We start from the raw sequence: 17,848 nt of genomic DNA, 5'->3' as shown, positions 1-17,848 counted from the left end.
TCTCCTTATTTATATATTCATATTCTGTTCTTTCCATGTACCTGTGTCTTTGGGTCCCTTGGGGTCACAGCATAGAGATCTAGTATAATTCATCTTCCTGTTACCCAGGCATCTTTGTGTTGTGGAGATGAGGCCTATACACAAGGTGAAAAACATCTCTGGGGCCAAGAGTGACATTTGTTTGGATGAGGTGGTTAGGTGTATGGGATGGGATCGAGTACACAATGCCTGCCTAGGTAGTCAGCTTTGCTTTTTCATCTGCCATGTCCCCCCAGTACACCATACTTATTCATAAAGTTGTTGATTAATATTCATCCATTCATTCAATCATTTATTCAAGTCATTTAATAGCTGAGCTCTGATATTCTATCTCAACTTTATGCATTAAGTAATTGATATGGACAGTTTCTACCTTCATGACACATATGAATTAGCAGAAGGGGAAGATGGAACGGGAAAAATACCCAACAAAAATGCCCCAATACATCAGTCACCAGTTGAGCTGCACAGTACTAATTGCCCAAGAGAAAAACAGCTTAATTTAGATTAAGGGTGAAGTGTCAGGTAAGTGAGGGTAACTACACTGACTTCTAAGGGCTCAGGAAAAGTGATTAAGGGTGGAAGGACAGGAGAAGTTGCCCAGCAGAAGCTTGTCTGGCCTTGACCTGAGGTCTGATGGGGCATGTCATGTTGCAGGGATCATAACTGGCCCATGAGGCTGGAGCTTGGCAAGCTGAAAAGAAAGGGTGGTGGGTCAGTGGCCTGGCATTATGCCGCACCAAGGATTTATTCAAAGTGCAATGGGAAGCTGTTCAAGGGTCTTAGACAACAAAATGGCACAGTCCCTGGACATTTCATAAAGATCTGCTGGATGGTTCAGAGCTATTAGATGGAGTCGAAGTGAAGACAACAAAACCAAGAGGGAGGCTTTGCAGTACTCCCAGTAATAAATAAAAGTGACTGGGCTAAGGACAGTAATGGTGGGTAGGGAGAGAAGTCCTGGGCTTAAGGAGGGTGGGGCGCTCACCTACAGTTACAATCGAGCAAGCTGGAAGAGTTCCCCAAGGACATTTCACCCAGGAAGAACTGTGGTGAGGGTAAAGGCACCAAGGGTCGGAGGAACAGGCTTTCTCGCCCATCTGCTTTCTTCTTGGGTAAAGGAGGCATGGCTTTGTCAGTGGACTGCTTTTGTCAATCACTCCCTCTGCATAGCTCAGGCTTCTCAGACTTGGAGTAGGGTCAGGATATAAACATGAGGGTGACCCTGATACTGCCCCATCTTGGGTTCTTAACTGAATAAGCCATTCTTGCTTGGCATCTTCCTTCCTTCATCCCTCCTTCTCTCTCTCCCTCCCTTATTCCTTCCTTCTTTTCTCTATTCTTTTTAAAGACAGGGTTTCCCTGTGTAGCTTTAGAGCCTATCCTAGAAGTCACTCTGGAGACCAGGCTGGCCTTGAACTCACAGAGATCTGTCTGTCTCTACCTCCGGAGTGCTAGGATTAAAGGTATGTGTTGTCACTGTCAGCTGGACAAGCCATTCTTAATGATGATGCTAATCTGACAAGCTGAGAGAACACTGGTAGAAGGAAGGAATCAGCTCTCAGGAATAACAACGTTAGGTTTTCAAATATTATTTTATACATTTGTGTGTGTGTGTGTGTGTCTGTGTGTATCATGGTGTATATATGGAGGCAAGAGGACAACTTGAGGACAACTTCCACCCTGTGGATCATGATCAGGCTCAGGTCTTCAGACTTGGTGGCAAGTGCCTTTACTTGCTGATCCATCTTGTTGGTCCCTGGTATTGAGTTTTTAGCTATTTATTTTGCACACATATCAACTCCTAACATTTATTCTCCCCTGTGTCTTTATTGAGCTCTCAGATAGGATACCTGGGCATCACTACATAGTGTGACTTACTAGTAGAACAGAATTTAGGACCAGAGAAAAGAGTTTCCTGTGAATTAGAAAGTGATTAGGTTGTGAGAGAGACCAGTATTTTTCAGCTGAGGCTCTGAGAATAGAGATATAATTCTTTCTATTGCCTTTGAAATAAAGACTCAGAGCAAGCCCCAGGCCGATTCATCTCTCAGGGATTCAGTGAAAGAGAGGAAGAAGGTCTCTCAATTTTGCTGAAAGACTTCCTATGTTAGGAAAGTGAAAAATGAAATTCAATGTTTGGTTGTCTCCAGTAGATATCTAAATTTAGACTGTGTGTGTGTGTGTGTGTGTGTGTGTGTGTGTGTATGTTTATGTGAGTGTGTGTGTATGTGTTAATTGTGTGAGTAAGAGTATGTGTGTTTGTGTGAGTGAGTATATGTATTTACATACATTAGAATGTATAAGAGGGATGGAGAAAAGTACATATTTTACTTCTGGTCTGTAGTGGGGTCAAGCTCCTGGCGAACCTTCCACCCTTCTTCACTGATTGAGTATGTTCTTCCATGGTGTATCCTGGATAGAGACCAGCCAAGGGAGAGTTCGTTACTTAAAAACATATTTCAGATGGATAGTTGTCTGCTGAGGGTGGATATTTCTCAGAAACATGATGTTTTCAGCTGATGATTGTGTATCTCAGGTGGTAGAGTGCTTGCAGAAAGCCCTAAGTTCAATCCCCAACACCATACCATGAAGTGGGTATGCATCCTAGCCAGTGCTGAGGACTGGGAGGAGGACCAGAAGTTCAAGATTATCCTTAGCTACATAGCAAGCTTGAAGCCAGCCTTGGATGCCTGAGAGCCTGTCTTGAAAGAGAAAAGAAATACATGATTTTTTATTGACCCCTTTGAAATACCTTGGATTTCTTAAAATCCTATTCATTCATTCATTCATTCATTCATTCATTCATTCATTCATTTTAACCTGGCAATTGCAAGAACTCAACAGCATTGGAGCTGTGTAAGGGGGCTTTCTTTGCTCATGGCTGTTCTTGTATTCTAATGTTTATAATCAGGATTGTGCTAGCCACTGCATCCATCGTCCCCGATTCTCTCAGAAAACTAAAGTGGTGGCCAGTGCTGGCCATCAAAGCTGGAGGAGGACTGAGGGTGGACTCTGCACTTTCTTCTGTCCCCGGTTCTCCTTATATAGACCGCTGTGTGTTCCTTTATTCTCAAGGAGGTGTGCAAGTGCAAACCGTCACTGCTCTGGGCTTTTTGAGAAGGTTGTGGTTGAAGGAAGTGCCACCCATCAAAAAGAGGAGGAGAAAGAATCCATTTAATGCAGAATGACTAGAGGGAGAGAAATCACTCATCCTCATTATTGATGCCTTCCACACAATTAGTGTGTTCTTGAGGGAAGACTGTTTGATCCACCCACGACCCTGAATATTCTCATTGGGTAGATGTGAGAACACAGTACTTCACATTGAACTCTGCCAATACCCGTGTAGTGAAGGAGAGACCCCATCTTAGGACTGCATTCCTGGCTCTGCCAGGGCAACTCTCCCTCTCCTGTCCTTTGAGCAGGGAGAGGTTAAACCTGGCCATTAACCCATAAGTGACCCAAACAGAATTTTCTTTTCCTGGGATCCGTTGATTGCCAGGTATAGCTTTGTGGTAATTCTAGCATTTGCAACCCAGCAATTTGAACCTTCTGTTCGCTTAAATGATGATTTTACATTGTAATGGTTGGTACTAAATCCTCTCGATTTTGCTCCGCAGCCGCTGTTGTGACAAGAAAAGCTGTGGCAACCGAAATGAGACTCCCTCAGATCCAGTGATAATTGACAGGTAGGGACCACTCTTCTTTCACTGGATTCTGATTCCTCATTATAATGAAACACCTGCTTTGTGTCGCTCATGGGCGAGGGTTAGGGATGCATGTGGCTGAAGTTTGCCGGTTGGTCCTGACTTATGCTGCGCCGAGTGATTGTGATTTCTGGGAAAGCCATATGGAATGTTCTTTGGAGGCCTGTTTTTGGATGGCTCTGGTTTTGTGTCTGATTAATGCTCAATAAGTTATATATGTATGTATATATGTATACATATATATAAAATGTGTGCGTGGTGTGTGTGTGTGTGTGTGTGTTCATTCCTCACTCTCTATAGTTCAGTCCCCATGGTGTATCAGGAAGCTTCAGAAATAAAATAATAATAGTTTTGTGATTTATGAAATGTGGTTGGGTGCTTATAAATATTTAACTTTTATTTGAAAAATGTTTGAATCATTATCACTTTTAGCTACAGTAGTTCTGTTGGATGCAATCCATCTACATTTTAAGGTTTTATTTATGCATAAGAGCAGTTTAAAGAGATCTGTGAACCGAGATTTTTCTACTGTTATTTTGGGGCTTGATTGTAGCTCACACAGTATTGTAAGTTGATTAATTTCTCCTGCTCGTCTTAATTATTGTGTTTTTAAACAGATCCATATTACTAATCTGACATGGCCAAGTAAATCACTGCAGAATATTACATCTGTTTCCGCTCACCAGTGCAGTTTTGAGCCAGTGTGCACACGTTATGTAGAGTGGCATCCCAAATATTCATTTTACATTTTAATTATTGAAATTCATTGTATGGAAGCATGTATGATAAGCCATTCGTTATGTAGCATTACTCATTGAGAATTAAATGGCCTGGAAGCTTTATGGAGACTGTCAATTGTCAGCTAGGTCTACTCACCGTGGGAAGTAAGAGTCTTCATTCAAAGGCAGATTCCTTCATTGAGGAATTCAGCAGCCACATGAACATCCCTTTCTGGGCTTTAGCAATACTCTCTTAGACAACCGCACACAAAGATGCAATAAAAACAATCTGTCAAAAATTCTTCATGTTTTTAAATTTTGATTTATCATTTTTTAGGTAAGGAAACCCAGGCATCTATTTTGTTCATCTGAGTTTCTGTCAAAAGATTCTTGATTATGATCTGTGTGAGTGTTCAGGCTCTTAGCTCAATATTCATCCCCAAGCAGCTTTGTAAAAGTTTCACTTTGGTCAAGTGAGTATTCTAGTCAGAGATCTCATGCTACTAGTCATGAAAATGTACATAGTCATATGTGTAATAACATCTTAATTCTGTGTTAAAAGAGGTGAAGCTTCAATGTATGGTGACATTGTCTGGTGTCTTTTGAATGAGAATGGCATGCTTATCTGAGAGATATAAAATTGTATTTTCTGCCATGGAAGATAAAAATCTACACATGAACAGGGTCAAAGGTCTATGTTCCTTCTGTTGGTGATATTTGTGTATATCTTCCAAACACTGCTTCCTTTTGTTAAGCAAGCATTTCTTACTCTGGCATTAAAAAGAAAGTATCTCACCAAAGGGCCAACCTAAATACTCCCCTGACTTTGAAACCATAAGGATCCCGTGGTGCCTCATAGTCCTTCGAGATTTATGTGGTGACGTGCCACCCGCAATGAAAACACTTTTTCCCCCCTCTTTTGCTTGTGAATGGGTTAAGCTTTATTAAAGTTCTTCATTTGGTTTCTAGCTGTGACTCTGATGCAGAAGGCTGATATGACTGTGGTTTGAATAACATCTGATTTTGACCTGTTCCTGTGGGTTGCGATGGCAGGAGAAACTTGACTCAGCAGCGCTGTAATTAGCCCGCCCCATGTTTTTGAAACAGGATTGTGTTACCTGGATTGCATTAGTGTGGCTTCTATTGTCGCCGCCTTGCATCTGTCCCAGTAGGGTACTTAAAACCGTTTCTTGGCTGGGGGAGTTCAAACAATTTAGGCAAAATAAGTCTGCACTTTATGCTGTTGGTGGCTTTAGAGATATTATTCATGACATATATCCTTTTCATCCCTCCCACCCCCATACCCCTTTCAGTTAGACAAAGTAGAAAGCCTTGTACAGCTAGTTTGATTTCTTTAAGGTAGGGGCATTTTAAAAAACGTCTGAGACGATATCCTGGATGTGTTCAAGTCCCAATATGCATTTATTTGCTGGTGTTTGCCACTGTCTGACATGGAAATATCATTTCAAGCAATGAGACCAGTTGATAGGCAAAGCTCCCAGTTGGCTATTTTTATTTGCATGTGAGTTTTTAAAGTTATTTGCCCCTTCTGTTGCCAAAGATTTAAAAATAAAAATCCTTCAGTAGTACCTATGCCAATATGTGAAGATTCTCTTTCTAATAGTGAGGGCTGAAAATCACAAGAACTTAGGCAAGGAAGGATAAAACAGAAAATATTTTTCAACTGCACAAAATTGCTACAAAGGGGAAAATATGATGGCAACGGTGTTTGGATTTCAGTTTCCAATTTTATTCCGTGTTACAGATTGCATAATATCTATTACGTGCTTAGGGTTTGATTTGCTTTCAGATTTATGGATATGAGTCCCCAAGCCTGCTCTACTCAGTAGCAACAGTCAGATCTTATAATATGCATCGTGTGCAATATAAGGCCAAGGGAGTGAGCTGTTGTGGCCTTAGAAGTTACCATAGCTGTAACACACAGTCACCTCTTTTTGAAAGCTAGTAATTTCTAGCTGCCTTTGCTTGACCTTCGGAATTTGGAAGAACACTGCTATTTTTATCAGTCAAAAGACTTTTAGCAGTGATTATTCAGGAAAACTATTTATAGTGTAGATGGAAGAGTCTTTCTGGTCACACAGCAATGGTGCAGGGCCAGCCCTATCTGTGTTAAAATTTGGCTACATTATTTGCTGCCAGTAATTTGGAGAACAGTTTGGATCGATCTATCTATCTATCTATCTATCTATCTATCTATCTATCTATCTATCTATCTATCTATCTCTATCTACCTATGAATTAACAAAATCAGCAGCAGTTGTACAGACAAGTTTCTATTTCCTTCCAGTGGCATGCAACAAAGTAAGAAAATATGGCCCAAATTACTTTTTTCAGTCATGACAATTTGTCAAAATGTTTATTGGAAAATTGCTATGTGGTGTAGGAAGGGTGCATCTGGAATCGACTGCTAGGTTACATTTCTGCTCAGTGCCAAATAGCTTGATTAAGAATCATAAAATCCCAGCCTGTGCCCAATGATCCAGATATTTGGACTGTGTAGACATGGGAAAAGTCAAATATGTTATGTTTAATAGCTGATGAACAGGAACTAACAATTATAACAAATTTCATTATCTTTGAGATAAAGGGCTATGTGTGGTAATTATTGTTAAAGTAAAATGCAAAAAAAATAATAAAAAATAAAAAATGACTTCCAGTTATTGAGTTAAGGCAAGGATTGATTTAACATCCACACTCTAACTCAGATTTGAATTTAAAAGGTTTGCCACAAAATTCCTTTTTAGAAATTGAGTACATTGTAGTTTTATTACTACACTGGATATCCTTGTGTCTTAACCTTTTCCCTTAGAGTTATTTTAGTTTAATAAATAAAACCTCATTAGACTATTCCCATTTTCACGAGTTTATTAAATTTTGCAGGAGTAATTAGCATAAGCGGTGCTAATTTTTCTGGAAGACTAATGACGGAGGCTCTTAATTAGCTTTACTTTGTAGGAATCAGAAAAGAGGATAATGACAAAAGTCACGTGCGTACTCTGAATTGGGAACCCACTTTTCCAGAGTCCATGCAACTTCTGTTTCTCTATGGAAACTTTGTTATGCATGCTTTAACAGTACAGACTAAAAGTAAAGACTTCTATTCTGTATTTAGTTAGCTACAACTGGGATCCTTGCTTGGTTGGAAAAAAAATCTTTATTTATTCCTAGACTTGTCTTGGAGTGGTACGATGGATGGGTGAATACAGGTGGCCTTACAAAAACCCCTCTTTCTTCAAATTCTCCCATACAGGTCCTTTCACCAGAAGCACTGATACTTTTGGCTAGAATGTGTGGGGCAGGGATAGTTTTATCTTTTTCTTTAATTTAGCATCAGTGGGAGGGATGACAATGCTCATCAGCTAAGCAAATGAAGGCCTAAGTTTTTAGGGCTATAGGCCCTTAGCTGTAAAAACACAGAATTTTTTTTTAAGGAATAGAAATAATACAAGATAGACCCATAAAGTGTGTCAGTTAAAACCCAGTCCTTTCAGGATTAAGTATAATGTGGTTTAAATAGCCTGTAAATTTTGGGTCTCTCATAGCCACCATTTAAAAGTTGGAATTTTAAAGGCCATCAACACATACTGATCTAATGATTGGGCTTTGCTGGTCACCACAATTTTGCTTGTCTTTCTTTTCCCTTGTAAGACTCTGCATCTAAGCTTAGAGCTCGGAGATACAGAGCACAAAGTATGACATTAAAGACAATACATGCCTATTGTGACATAAATTCCCTAGCTTATTTGGAATTAGTTCATGCAACACTTATCCAAAGCTCTCCTAAAAATAACAACAACAACATGCAAACAACAAAAACAAGCAAACAAAACAAAGAGAGAGAGAGAGAAAAAAAACCAAAAACAAAACCAAGATTTGTTTTTTTCCAGAATGATCATTTAAGCAATATCAACTGGCTTTGCCATGATTATAAGGCAAAATGAACTTGTCACTTAGGAAATAACTGCAATGCTCATGTCACTAGCCACAGGTCTTTTGAATAGAAAACCTTGGCCATGCTGGCATTGTTCAGATAGAAACTTTGGGTGAAGGTTCATCTTTGAACCTAAGGGGTCAGGAGGAGAGGCAAGACTTTAAGGAGAAGCACATTGTTAACCTTATCACCACCTTAACTTTCTTGAATAAGTTATTGCCCACGTTTTTACACGACTTTGTGACCATCAGCCTAATGGGGGAAGCAACAGTCACATGTAAACTCAGAACACTCATAGGTAATTTGTAATCACTGGGCACGAATGAGAAAATGTATTACCCTAATTGATGAAAGCATGTGAGTCTTTAGCAAGTAACTTCTATCTTTCATCATCAATGATAAACCCCAAAATCCATACAAAATGATTTTGTATTTGTGTCCCATAGGTTCTCGACCTGTGGGTCACGACCCCCCACAGGAGTCACATATCATATATCCTTTACATTATGATTCATAACAGTACAAAAATTACAGTTCTGGCATAGCAATGAAGTAATTTTATGGTGGTAGTGGTGGGTGGGTGGGGTGCCACCACAACATGAGGAAATGTATGAATCTGTTGCCACCTTAGGAAGGTTGAGAACCTCTGCCTTAGATGAACATGAAGATATGCTTCCTAAACTTTGCAAATGAGACCCTTAGCCAGGTTTGTGACTTCGGTTTATTGCTCTTTGGGTTCTCATTTTCCTCTTCATCCCGTTGCCAACCAGCAAGCAGAGATGTGTTCAGCGCAGCATGTAAGCTTGTGTGTGGGTCACCAAGAACCAGAGGTGCAAATGCATTTCTCAGCGCTCTGACACACCTCTATACCACCTCATTTCCTAACTCTGACTGTTCCATTAAAACCAAAGGAAGAGGAATTCCCTCTCTTAAGCTGCCCCAGGCCGGATAATTGCTGTCCATCTGGTTGCTCTGAGAGGTTTGTATCATTTCAACAGCAGAGAGACACAACAACACAGAGCATGAATTTACAGTTGTTTCCTAGCCCTAGTGCATTTAAACATTTGTTTTCTCAGTGGGAATTCACATGTGATTATTAGTAATGAGACTTATGTGAGTAAGCATCATTCTCAATTTTACACATATCACATGGTACTGTTCTGAGGATGAACCAGGCTCTTGAACACTTGGGTATGGCCTGCTACTGATATACTGATATATATAATATATATATACATATATATATATATATATATATATATATATATATATATCTAATCCAATTAGCTAATAGCAGTCTAGATTCCATTTGCAATCAACTATTCTCAAATACACAACCAGGATACATTAAAATGCGTTTCAGATATGCTGACAGGAGATCGTAATGCAGAGTACTTTTGCAGGGTGTTACACTACAGCAGACACTGTATAATAAGCAACAGTGGTTTCCCTGTAAAGGAAATTATGGCACAACTTCCAAGAAATGTGTTTAACAGAGCTACAGGGCAACAGTAAGTGTGTGCATGCGCGATTTTGTGTGTGTGTATGTGTGTGTGTGTGTGTGTGTGTGTGTGTGTGTGTAACATGTGTAACATGGCAGTGTGTGGGCTCACAGTGTGGCTTTGCATTTCACGTCACCATAAGTTTGTTTCTGTAACAGTCTGGAAAATTGCAGGGAAGCACTGCAGGCTCCTATGTGTCAGGGACTTTGCGCATCTAGCTGGTGATTCTAATTCATCAGTATAATAAACATGCTTTTACTTTCAAATAAGTTGTTTAGAGTTGAAAACAAGCCAGGCAACCCTCCTGCAAGTGTAACACTCCATTCATAGAAATTCTCCTTCCCTACTACTACCAGCACCTAGCCAAACTCTCTGATTAAAAAAAAAAAAAAAAAAAAAAGTTGGCCAGATATAAAAAACCCTACTTAGAAGTTCCAGTCTAAAGAGATGGTATTTTGATCATTTTAATTTGCATGAGATGTTATCTAAAATAGACTACCAATTCTTTTTTCCCGTTCCCCCCTCCCCTCTCCCCACCTCCCTTATCCATCTCTTTACAAGCCATGTAACTATACACTGTTCAGGACAGTATAAAAGTGACTCCTATTGCAACCAATGAAATATGGTGAACAGTACAGGTCTGTCTTTGGTTGCCCGCTGTCTTTAGGAGTATGGGTAGATGAAGATAAATGTCCCTTGCAAACTATTTCTCCAGTTACAAGCCTTTGTCCAGGAGCAAATGAGGGTTTTAATGTTACAGTTCTTGTTATAATAGAATTTTAATTGCCTTAATCCTGGTAAAGTATCACACACACACACACACACACACACACAGAGAGAGAGAGAGAGAGAGAGAGAGAGAGAGAGAGAGAGAACATTCTTAATGGAGAGGGAAGCCCAGCTCTCAAGTGAAGCAACAGAAAATCCACGTTTTCCTTTGAGGAGGTCACTTATAAAAAATGATGTAGTTTATGAAATTGATTAGGTGGAAACAATCCATTGGCATTTCATCTTTCTCAGATGGATTTCACATAGTGAATTTTTTTTTTTTGTGTGTGTGTGTTGGCGATTTTTAGTTTTAAAGGTAAAATGCTTAGTTCCAGTTGTGCACATGCCCGCAAACTCACTTGTAACAACTTCACTAGACAAGCTGGCAAATTAGCTAGCTCAATCCCACACAATAACTCCCAAAATGGCCCTCGATGACGGCAGCACTGCACTGACTCTTTGAAGCATAATGGTTTCATAATATAAGAAAAAGTAACGGTGTTAGGCAACACATCTTTAATAAGATATTGTTTGCACCTTTGCCATGTGCTACGGGAGCTGCCTCTCACTTGGTGGGCTTTTGATTCCTCTCAATAAGATTATTTCAAATACTCTAATCCTGAGTCATTGACATGAATACAAAAGCCTGGTGACATCTAATAGATGCCTCTTAGCTTTGCGTTAGCTCTTGTTCCCTTCCTTTTTCTTCTCTTTTTACCTGACAAAAAGCTTATGGACACTTGGGCTCTGTCTCTCAGGAACAGCATGGGGGGTTCCCCATGAAATATAAAGGAGGAAAAAGACTGACAGAGGCCGGATAAGCTACAGAGTGAAGGGCCATAGATTAAAAGTAAATGCCAGCAAATCCTCCTCTGTACACATGCACTCCTTTCATTGTTTTCTTTAACACTTTAAGTGCCAGGGAAGGGGAACAGGGAAGAGGGTTAAATGGCATGTGTTCCGGCCTTTTAATTTGGACATGATCACCATTTGTATATGGCTTGTACAAATACATATTGTACATGGCTTGGGTAAGATTGTCACATTTTCATTCAGACTTTGTAATGACGGTGTTTTTGGGGGGAGAAAACAAAAAGCTCTTGTAATCACTATCAAGAATTTCTCAAATCAAGACCCCTTTTTTGACTCTTTTTCTGTTCAGCTGACCAAGCATTGATGCTATGTGTGGGGAAGGGTACTGTGTGAGAGAAGTCCTTGTAGGGTGTGGACACCGGGGGCTGGTCATGCTATACTGTCAGGGTGGAAGTCCTTGTAATGTATGGTTTGAAAGTGATCAAAGTAGAATGTTAAAGTAACTTGTTCTATAGCATCAGCTTTTGCGTTTTACATAGAATTGTTCTGCTGGAGCTGTGAATGCTTAGGTGGGCTGCAGAGCTCACACTGGATTAGATACCGGAGACTTATGGAGGGGGAGTTATTCCTGGAGACACATACTTTTCCCTGTCTTTCCTGAGCAGTCATGATTGACCAAAGCTTTCTTTTACTCCATTTGCAGATCAGAGCCAACAACTACTCACCTGGCAATTTGCTATTTTTCAGTACTTAACTATTGAGGAGCTCTCCCATTTAGAAACTATGTTTCCCATTATTAATCTTCTGATCTGTTAGCAATATCTCATAATTAAAAAAAATAGTTTTGGGTGTACTCTTGACTGATGTCTCCCCCCTACCAAGTGGAATTTAGTTAGTTTGAAGAACTCTGGGACTATTAGGTTTGATCCCCCCTCTCTCTTTCTCTCTCTTACACACACACACACACACACACACACACACACACACACACGCACACACACACACACATACACACACATACACACACACACACACACACACACACAAGAGAGAAAAGAAGACAGAAAGTGAGGATTCTCTTTTAACTATTAGAAAGTTCTTTGGAAGTTGGTGAGATGTTCACTCAGTGATCTTTGAAATCATTTCCAACATTCGCAGAAACGTCTGTTTTCCTAAACGGTCTTGATATTTTCTTAAATTCTAACTCTAATCTATATGGCATGCTATATACACCACAGAGTATCTTCAAACCACTTGATACCGTCTTCCTGTGATGACAGGCAGAGGTTGCCCTGTTTGAGACATCTGTATGGTCTTATAAAGACCAACTTTGGAGCATAATAAAACAAAGTGAACAAAATCCCCCAAATCCCCAATCACTGTAAGTTTAGTTGTTACACACACAGCCACAGCACACTGCTAGCAGATTTTGAAGGTGTGATATTTCAGAGGCTTCCCTTCCCACCAGTGAACTCAAGATGATGGGGCATGCAGCCTAAAGGACCAGCCCCTGAGCAAATGATGAGAAACTCTGCACCTCCAGCTCTCAGCTTGATTTTTTTTTTCTCCTTGCCATCCTTTATCACCTAGTGAAGCAGTTTCCAGTACCTCATGGCCTGCCTTTTATTTCACCTTTCTTGGTAGCCACATTTCATCTCCTCATGTGTTTCTCTAAACACAGTCCCTACCCAGTTTCTTACTACTTAGTTACACATTTAACTTGTGGGGTTGAAAATGAAAGTAACAATCCAGAGGGAAGTCTATTGAGGGTGGATTACAATGGCAAAGACAAAAGACTTTGAAACTCCTTGCTGACAAGCCAAACTCTTCATGACTACTTAGTATCTGTCTTGACACCTCAGTGCTCCAATCTTCAAAATGGGAACATTCATCTCTATTGTGGATTACAGCTGAAAGCTGTAGTGAGATAGTTCTTTTGTGGCACTGACCACGCCCATTGGGGGGTGGAGCCATGGGCGGAAGTGACCTGTGGAAGGAAGTTGGAGAGAGAGCCAGGAAAAGCTCTCTTGCTGGCATGACCAGGACAGGAGAGGATGGGGTTGAATTTCCTGGTGTTCATCTGTCTAGGTTGTAGGTTATTTCTCCCTGAATAAACATCTATTAGGCCTATTTGTTTATCCTGATCCTTAATTAACTGTGATAGAAAGCCTTACTACTTTAGGGATATAGTTCAGTAGATACAGTGTGTGTGTCTAACATGTGCAAATGCTCTGAGTTCAGTCCCCAATATCTCTCACACACACACACACACACATACACGTTTTTATTACAAAAATATAACAAGGTTTACAACACCTAACAAACTCTAGGGTTGAGATAGATATTCCAAGGCTTTAAGGTCAGACTTTGAAAATGTAGCCTAATGTATTTTATGTGGGTCACTATCCCTAATTTGATAAACTTTTTTTTTTTTTTTTATAAGATGAGTTACCCAGGCTGGTTGTGCCTTCTTGTACAAGACATCACTCATTTCTTTCTCCTCCCACAACTATTTATTGTGCTTCTACTTTTTGTCTCACTCCATTTATGATTCCCCAGAAAAGCTGCAAGAAGAGATATAGATTAGAAGTAATGCTGTGTAACCCAACATTGCTTTGGGAATCCTGAAACTTTCTGTGTCTTATAGAATTTTTTTTTTGGGGGGGTGTATATTGAAATAGTAAGTGAATATTATTGATTTTTTTCCTTTTTTCTTTTGAGACAGTGTCTTTTATATCCTAGGCTGGCCTTGAACTTGTGATTCTTTAGATTCTTTGAGATTGCAGGCACATGCTACCATTGTGTATTGACTTCTTTAAAACAGAAAAACACAATACACTACTGGATCAAGATGCACAAGAAGATCCCTCCAGGCTGATGGCAGCTCATACCTGGTGGTACTGAACTTGGGCAAGCTCCAAAGTTTTATTATACGCCTCTGCCATAGTCCATGTGTTGATTAAGACGGTGGACAGTGAAGTCAGGTCAAATCCCAGCTCAGCTACCACCATAGGACCATAGGACTACTCTTAGTACTCATCTATAAGCTGTGCCAGCAGAGTGCCCAGCACACAGTACGTGCTGAGAATGACGTGGTTGTCATTTAAAACATACAGGCTGGAATGAAGAGATTGCTAAGACCTTTTGCTATGGAATTCAAACTTTAGTGTTTTGTGGCAGGTGGGCTTCAGAGACTGATGGCAAAATGCTTGTGGGATAGTTAACACAGCTGCTGGTTGCTGCCTATCCCCAGCCCTCACCACACTACCTCGTTCCCGTGCAGTAGAGGCTTGCAGTATGGTGTTGTGAAAGGAAAGGGGTGTGGAGCAGTTGTTGAATTTGGTGGTCTCATCTCTGCCTCAAGACAGCCTTGTTACAGATGCACAATAAAGCAGCAAAGTGGGACCTGCTATTAAAGAAATGACAAGAAACAGAAAGTGCAAGATAAAATATTAAATTTGTTTCCGTTAAAAATGTTAATCTTCACACGATTACCATGCAAATCTCCTCGTTGCCTAACTGGTTAATTGATGGAGTAAATCACAGGGCTGACATGTAAGTGAAAACCCCTGCTGTTGATGCTCTCACAAAGCACATTTTCAGGAATATATTCTGGTAAGCGGTTTCTCTATTATACACGCTAACATGAATTAGGGAAGTAATACATGTGTGTCCCATCGTGTGGAAAGCAGCATGTTTCAGAATTTCAGGAAAAGTTTCTTGTTTTTTTTTTTTTTTTTTTTTTTTTGGAGGGGCAACTTAACTAAGTCCCAGGACTATCAAATGTGAAATCAGTGTTACTGTGTTAAGCATGGTACTTCTGTGATGGAAGGGTTAATAAATTTTCCCCTTTTCTCTCTTTCTCTACCCCCACCCTCAAGATCCTCCTGCCCTCATCGCAATCCTATCATGTGCCTGGTTGACGCTGAAAGAAGGCTTGAAGTTGCCCATGGGGCATCCCATTTCTCAGCCTCCTCTGAGGTCTTCTGTGCAGATGGGAACTCGCCTTCTGTCCTTAGGACTCAAAATGTAGCTAGCAGCCTAGCTTCTCTGACCTGTAAGCTGGTGAGGAGGAGAGACAGACATCTCTCACATTTAATAGGATGCATCTCTGTGGCTTTAGGAGATGCCCACTGAAGGAACTTCTCTTTTATTTCCAAGATAAGGTGTCATCCATGAGAGCAGTGTGCTGAACTAATCAGGTTAATTGAGAGGCCCAGAATCCTTATTGAGTCTATCTTTCCTTCTTGTTAAAGGCAGATAGCACAGACAGAGGGCTTACAGGATCTTTGCTTTTCTCATAGCTTATATGATCACTAGGCGTGCAGAGAATGGGGGCTAAGTAGAATGCTGTTTGAGTTCTGTGTACATGGATTCTTTTTTATTGGACAGCATAACCTTAGAGAAATTACAACCTTCCAGAAGATTGAGTGATCAAGTGCCTTCAAGTGTCTGACACTGCTTTTATTCATTAGCATTCATCTCTTCATTTTGGATCAGCCAAGAAAGACAGTTGGGGAGGGGGAGGTCCAGTCAGGAGCCTCCATGGGTATTTTATTTAAGAACAAAACTTAAAACAAAACAAACAAACAAACACTCCACAAAACAACTGATTGTGCTGTATCATTAGTCCTCATAGCTTCTTTAGTTCTTTGGTATCTGAAGTGGATACTGGAGGCTGAGAACCACAAAGCATGGCTCCCTGGGCCTCTCCATGAAGTGGCAGAGCAGAGGGGAGAATTGAGCTGGTTCAGCAAGTTCCTTTTGGGGTGGATGTTCCCTCTTCTCTCCTCTCACAATGGTTCATCCTAGCTGAATTTTAAATACCATCATTGACTATTCTTCCTTCCACTACCACCATCTCTTTCCACTCTTTTACTATTATTTTTTTTTCTTGGAAGTTCCAGGAATGCCTTTAATTATCTCCACAATCAAATTCTCATTGCTGCCTCTGTGCAAGTGTGTAGTCATAGATGGCTGGGATTATTTTCTTTAGCACTTGGGGATAGAAAAGCCGGTTGTTTCAAAATGAGAACCAGCTGGCTCTACAGGGCTCTCATTTAGCAGGGAGCCACTCTGTGTACAAAGCCTCCACTCAGGTCAGTCATTATGGGCAAACTCCAAATCATCAGTGTTTGGTTTATCACTGTTTAGTAACTGTCCAGTGAGGTGTGATTAATAATAATAATAATAATAATAATAATAATAATAATAATATAATGATAATAATAATGATAAATCAGCACACACCCAACATATTTAATTCTGTCTCAGTTAAGCACATGGATTTGGAAAAGACATCAATGTTCCTATGGCAATTACAGTCATAAACCTAGTTTTCTAGTGTGTTTTTGTGAATAGTTACAGTGTATGTGTGTAGCTTTAACTCTAAGTCTAAAAAGTGTAAGTCAAATGAAGCTCATCTTTCAACATAATCTTTTACCTGACAAGCAGAGTGGACAGATGAAAGGCAGATAGCCATGTTGTTGTTCCCATTAATACAACCAATTGGAGGGCAGCGATAACTGCTATTATCTAACATCTCTATTGCCAGCCCGTGAAGAAAAGACATAGATGATATTCTGCATACATTCTTCTGTCTTTCTAGTTTGTAGAAATTGCCTTGTTGTCATACCTTGTTCATCTGTAACACACTAGATTTGATTTGAAATGAGGAGGGTTCTCTGGCCAGTTTTCTAGAATAGTTCTGAAGTGTGTGGAGGAGAGACTGAAACACCCATGATACAGGACCACAGGGACCAAACCCAGCTTCCATTTGTATATGATAAATGAGTTTAAGGAGTGGAGGTGGTGCAACTATTAGGTCAGAATGAAACATTTAAAAGAAGCATGTTCACACAGCTCAAATCCAGCTCAGCTCAATTTTAATCTCACAAATGTAAGAGATAACTTTGCATTATTAATAGGAATATGTGCCTTAAGAAATCATGGGCGTGCTTCTTTTATACTGACATCAACACAACAAAATACATGAAGAAAGTGCAAAGACTTAGAGATTTATTCCCATAGGGAGTTTGATCAATACACTGAGGATCTGGTCTACGCACTTCTAATTATTTTTATTCTTAGGATTTCCATATTGAAATATGATTTGGGTAAAATCTTATCTAATGAGGTTTTTTTTTTTGTTTTTTTTTTTTTTTTGTGTATGTGTTTAGCCAAAGACTTTAGATCAAATTATAATTCTATTGTCTATTTCCTGTGTCTGTCTTTTGAAAAAAATTCTGTGGGTTTGTTTGTGTGTATATATATATATACCAAATAACTGTTATATTTCCAGTCAGTCAAATTTGAACTGAATTTTACTTCCTGTTTCAAAGGTCA

General features: G+C 39.9%; 1 protein-coding gene across 7 annotated transcripts in view; it reads left to right on the top strand.

The window, feature by feature from the left end:
- Ebf1 (EBF transcription factor 1) overlaps positions 1–17,848 on the top strand; it is a 391,326-nt gene that overhangs the window by 21,423 nt on the left and 352,055 nt on the right. For all 7 annotated transcript variants that reach the window (XM_051180883.1, XM_051180882.1, XM_051180881.1 and 4 more), the window contains exon 6: positions 3,663–3,731. In XM_051180883.1, the coding sequence (XP_051036840.1) occupies positions 3,663–3,731 (69 nt within the window). The remainder of the gene's footprint in view (positions 1–3,662; positions 3,732–17,848) is intronic.

Source organism: Phodopus roborovskii, unplaced genomic scaffold, assembly GCF_943737965.1.
Source record: "Phodopus roborovskii unplaced genomic scaffold, PHOROB, whole genome shotgun sequence".
NCBI lineage: Eukaryota > Metazoa > Chordata > Mammalia > Rodentia > Cricetidae > Phodopus > Phodopus roborovskii.
This window is presented reverse-complemented; position numbering and strand designations above follow the sequence as displayed.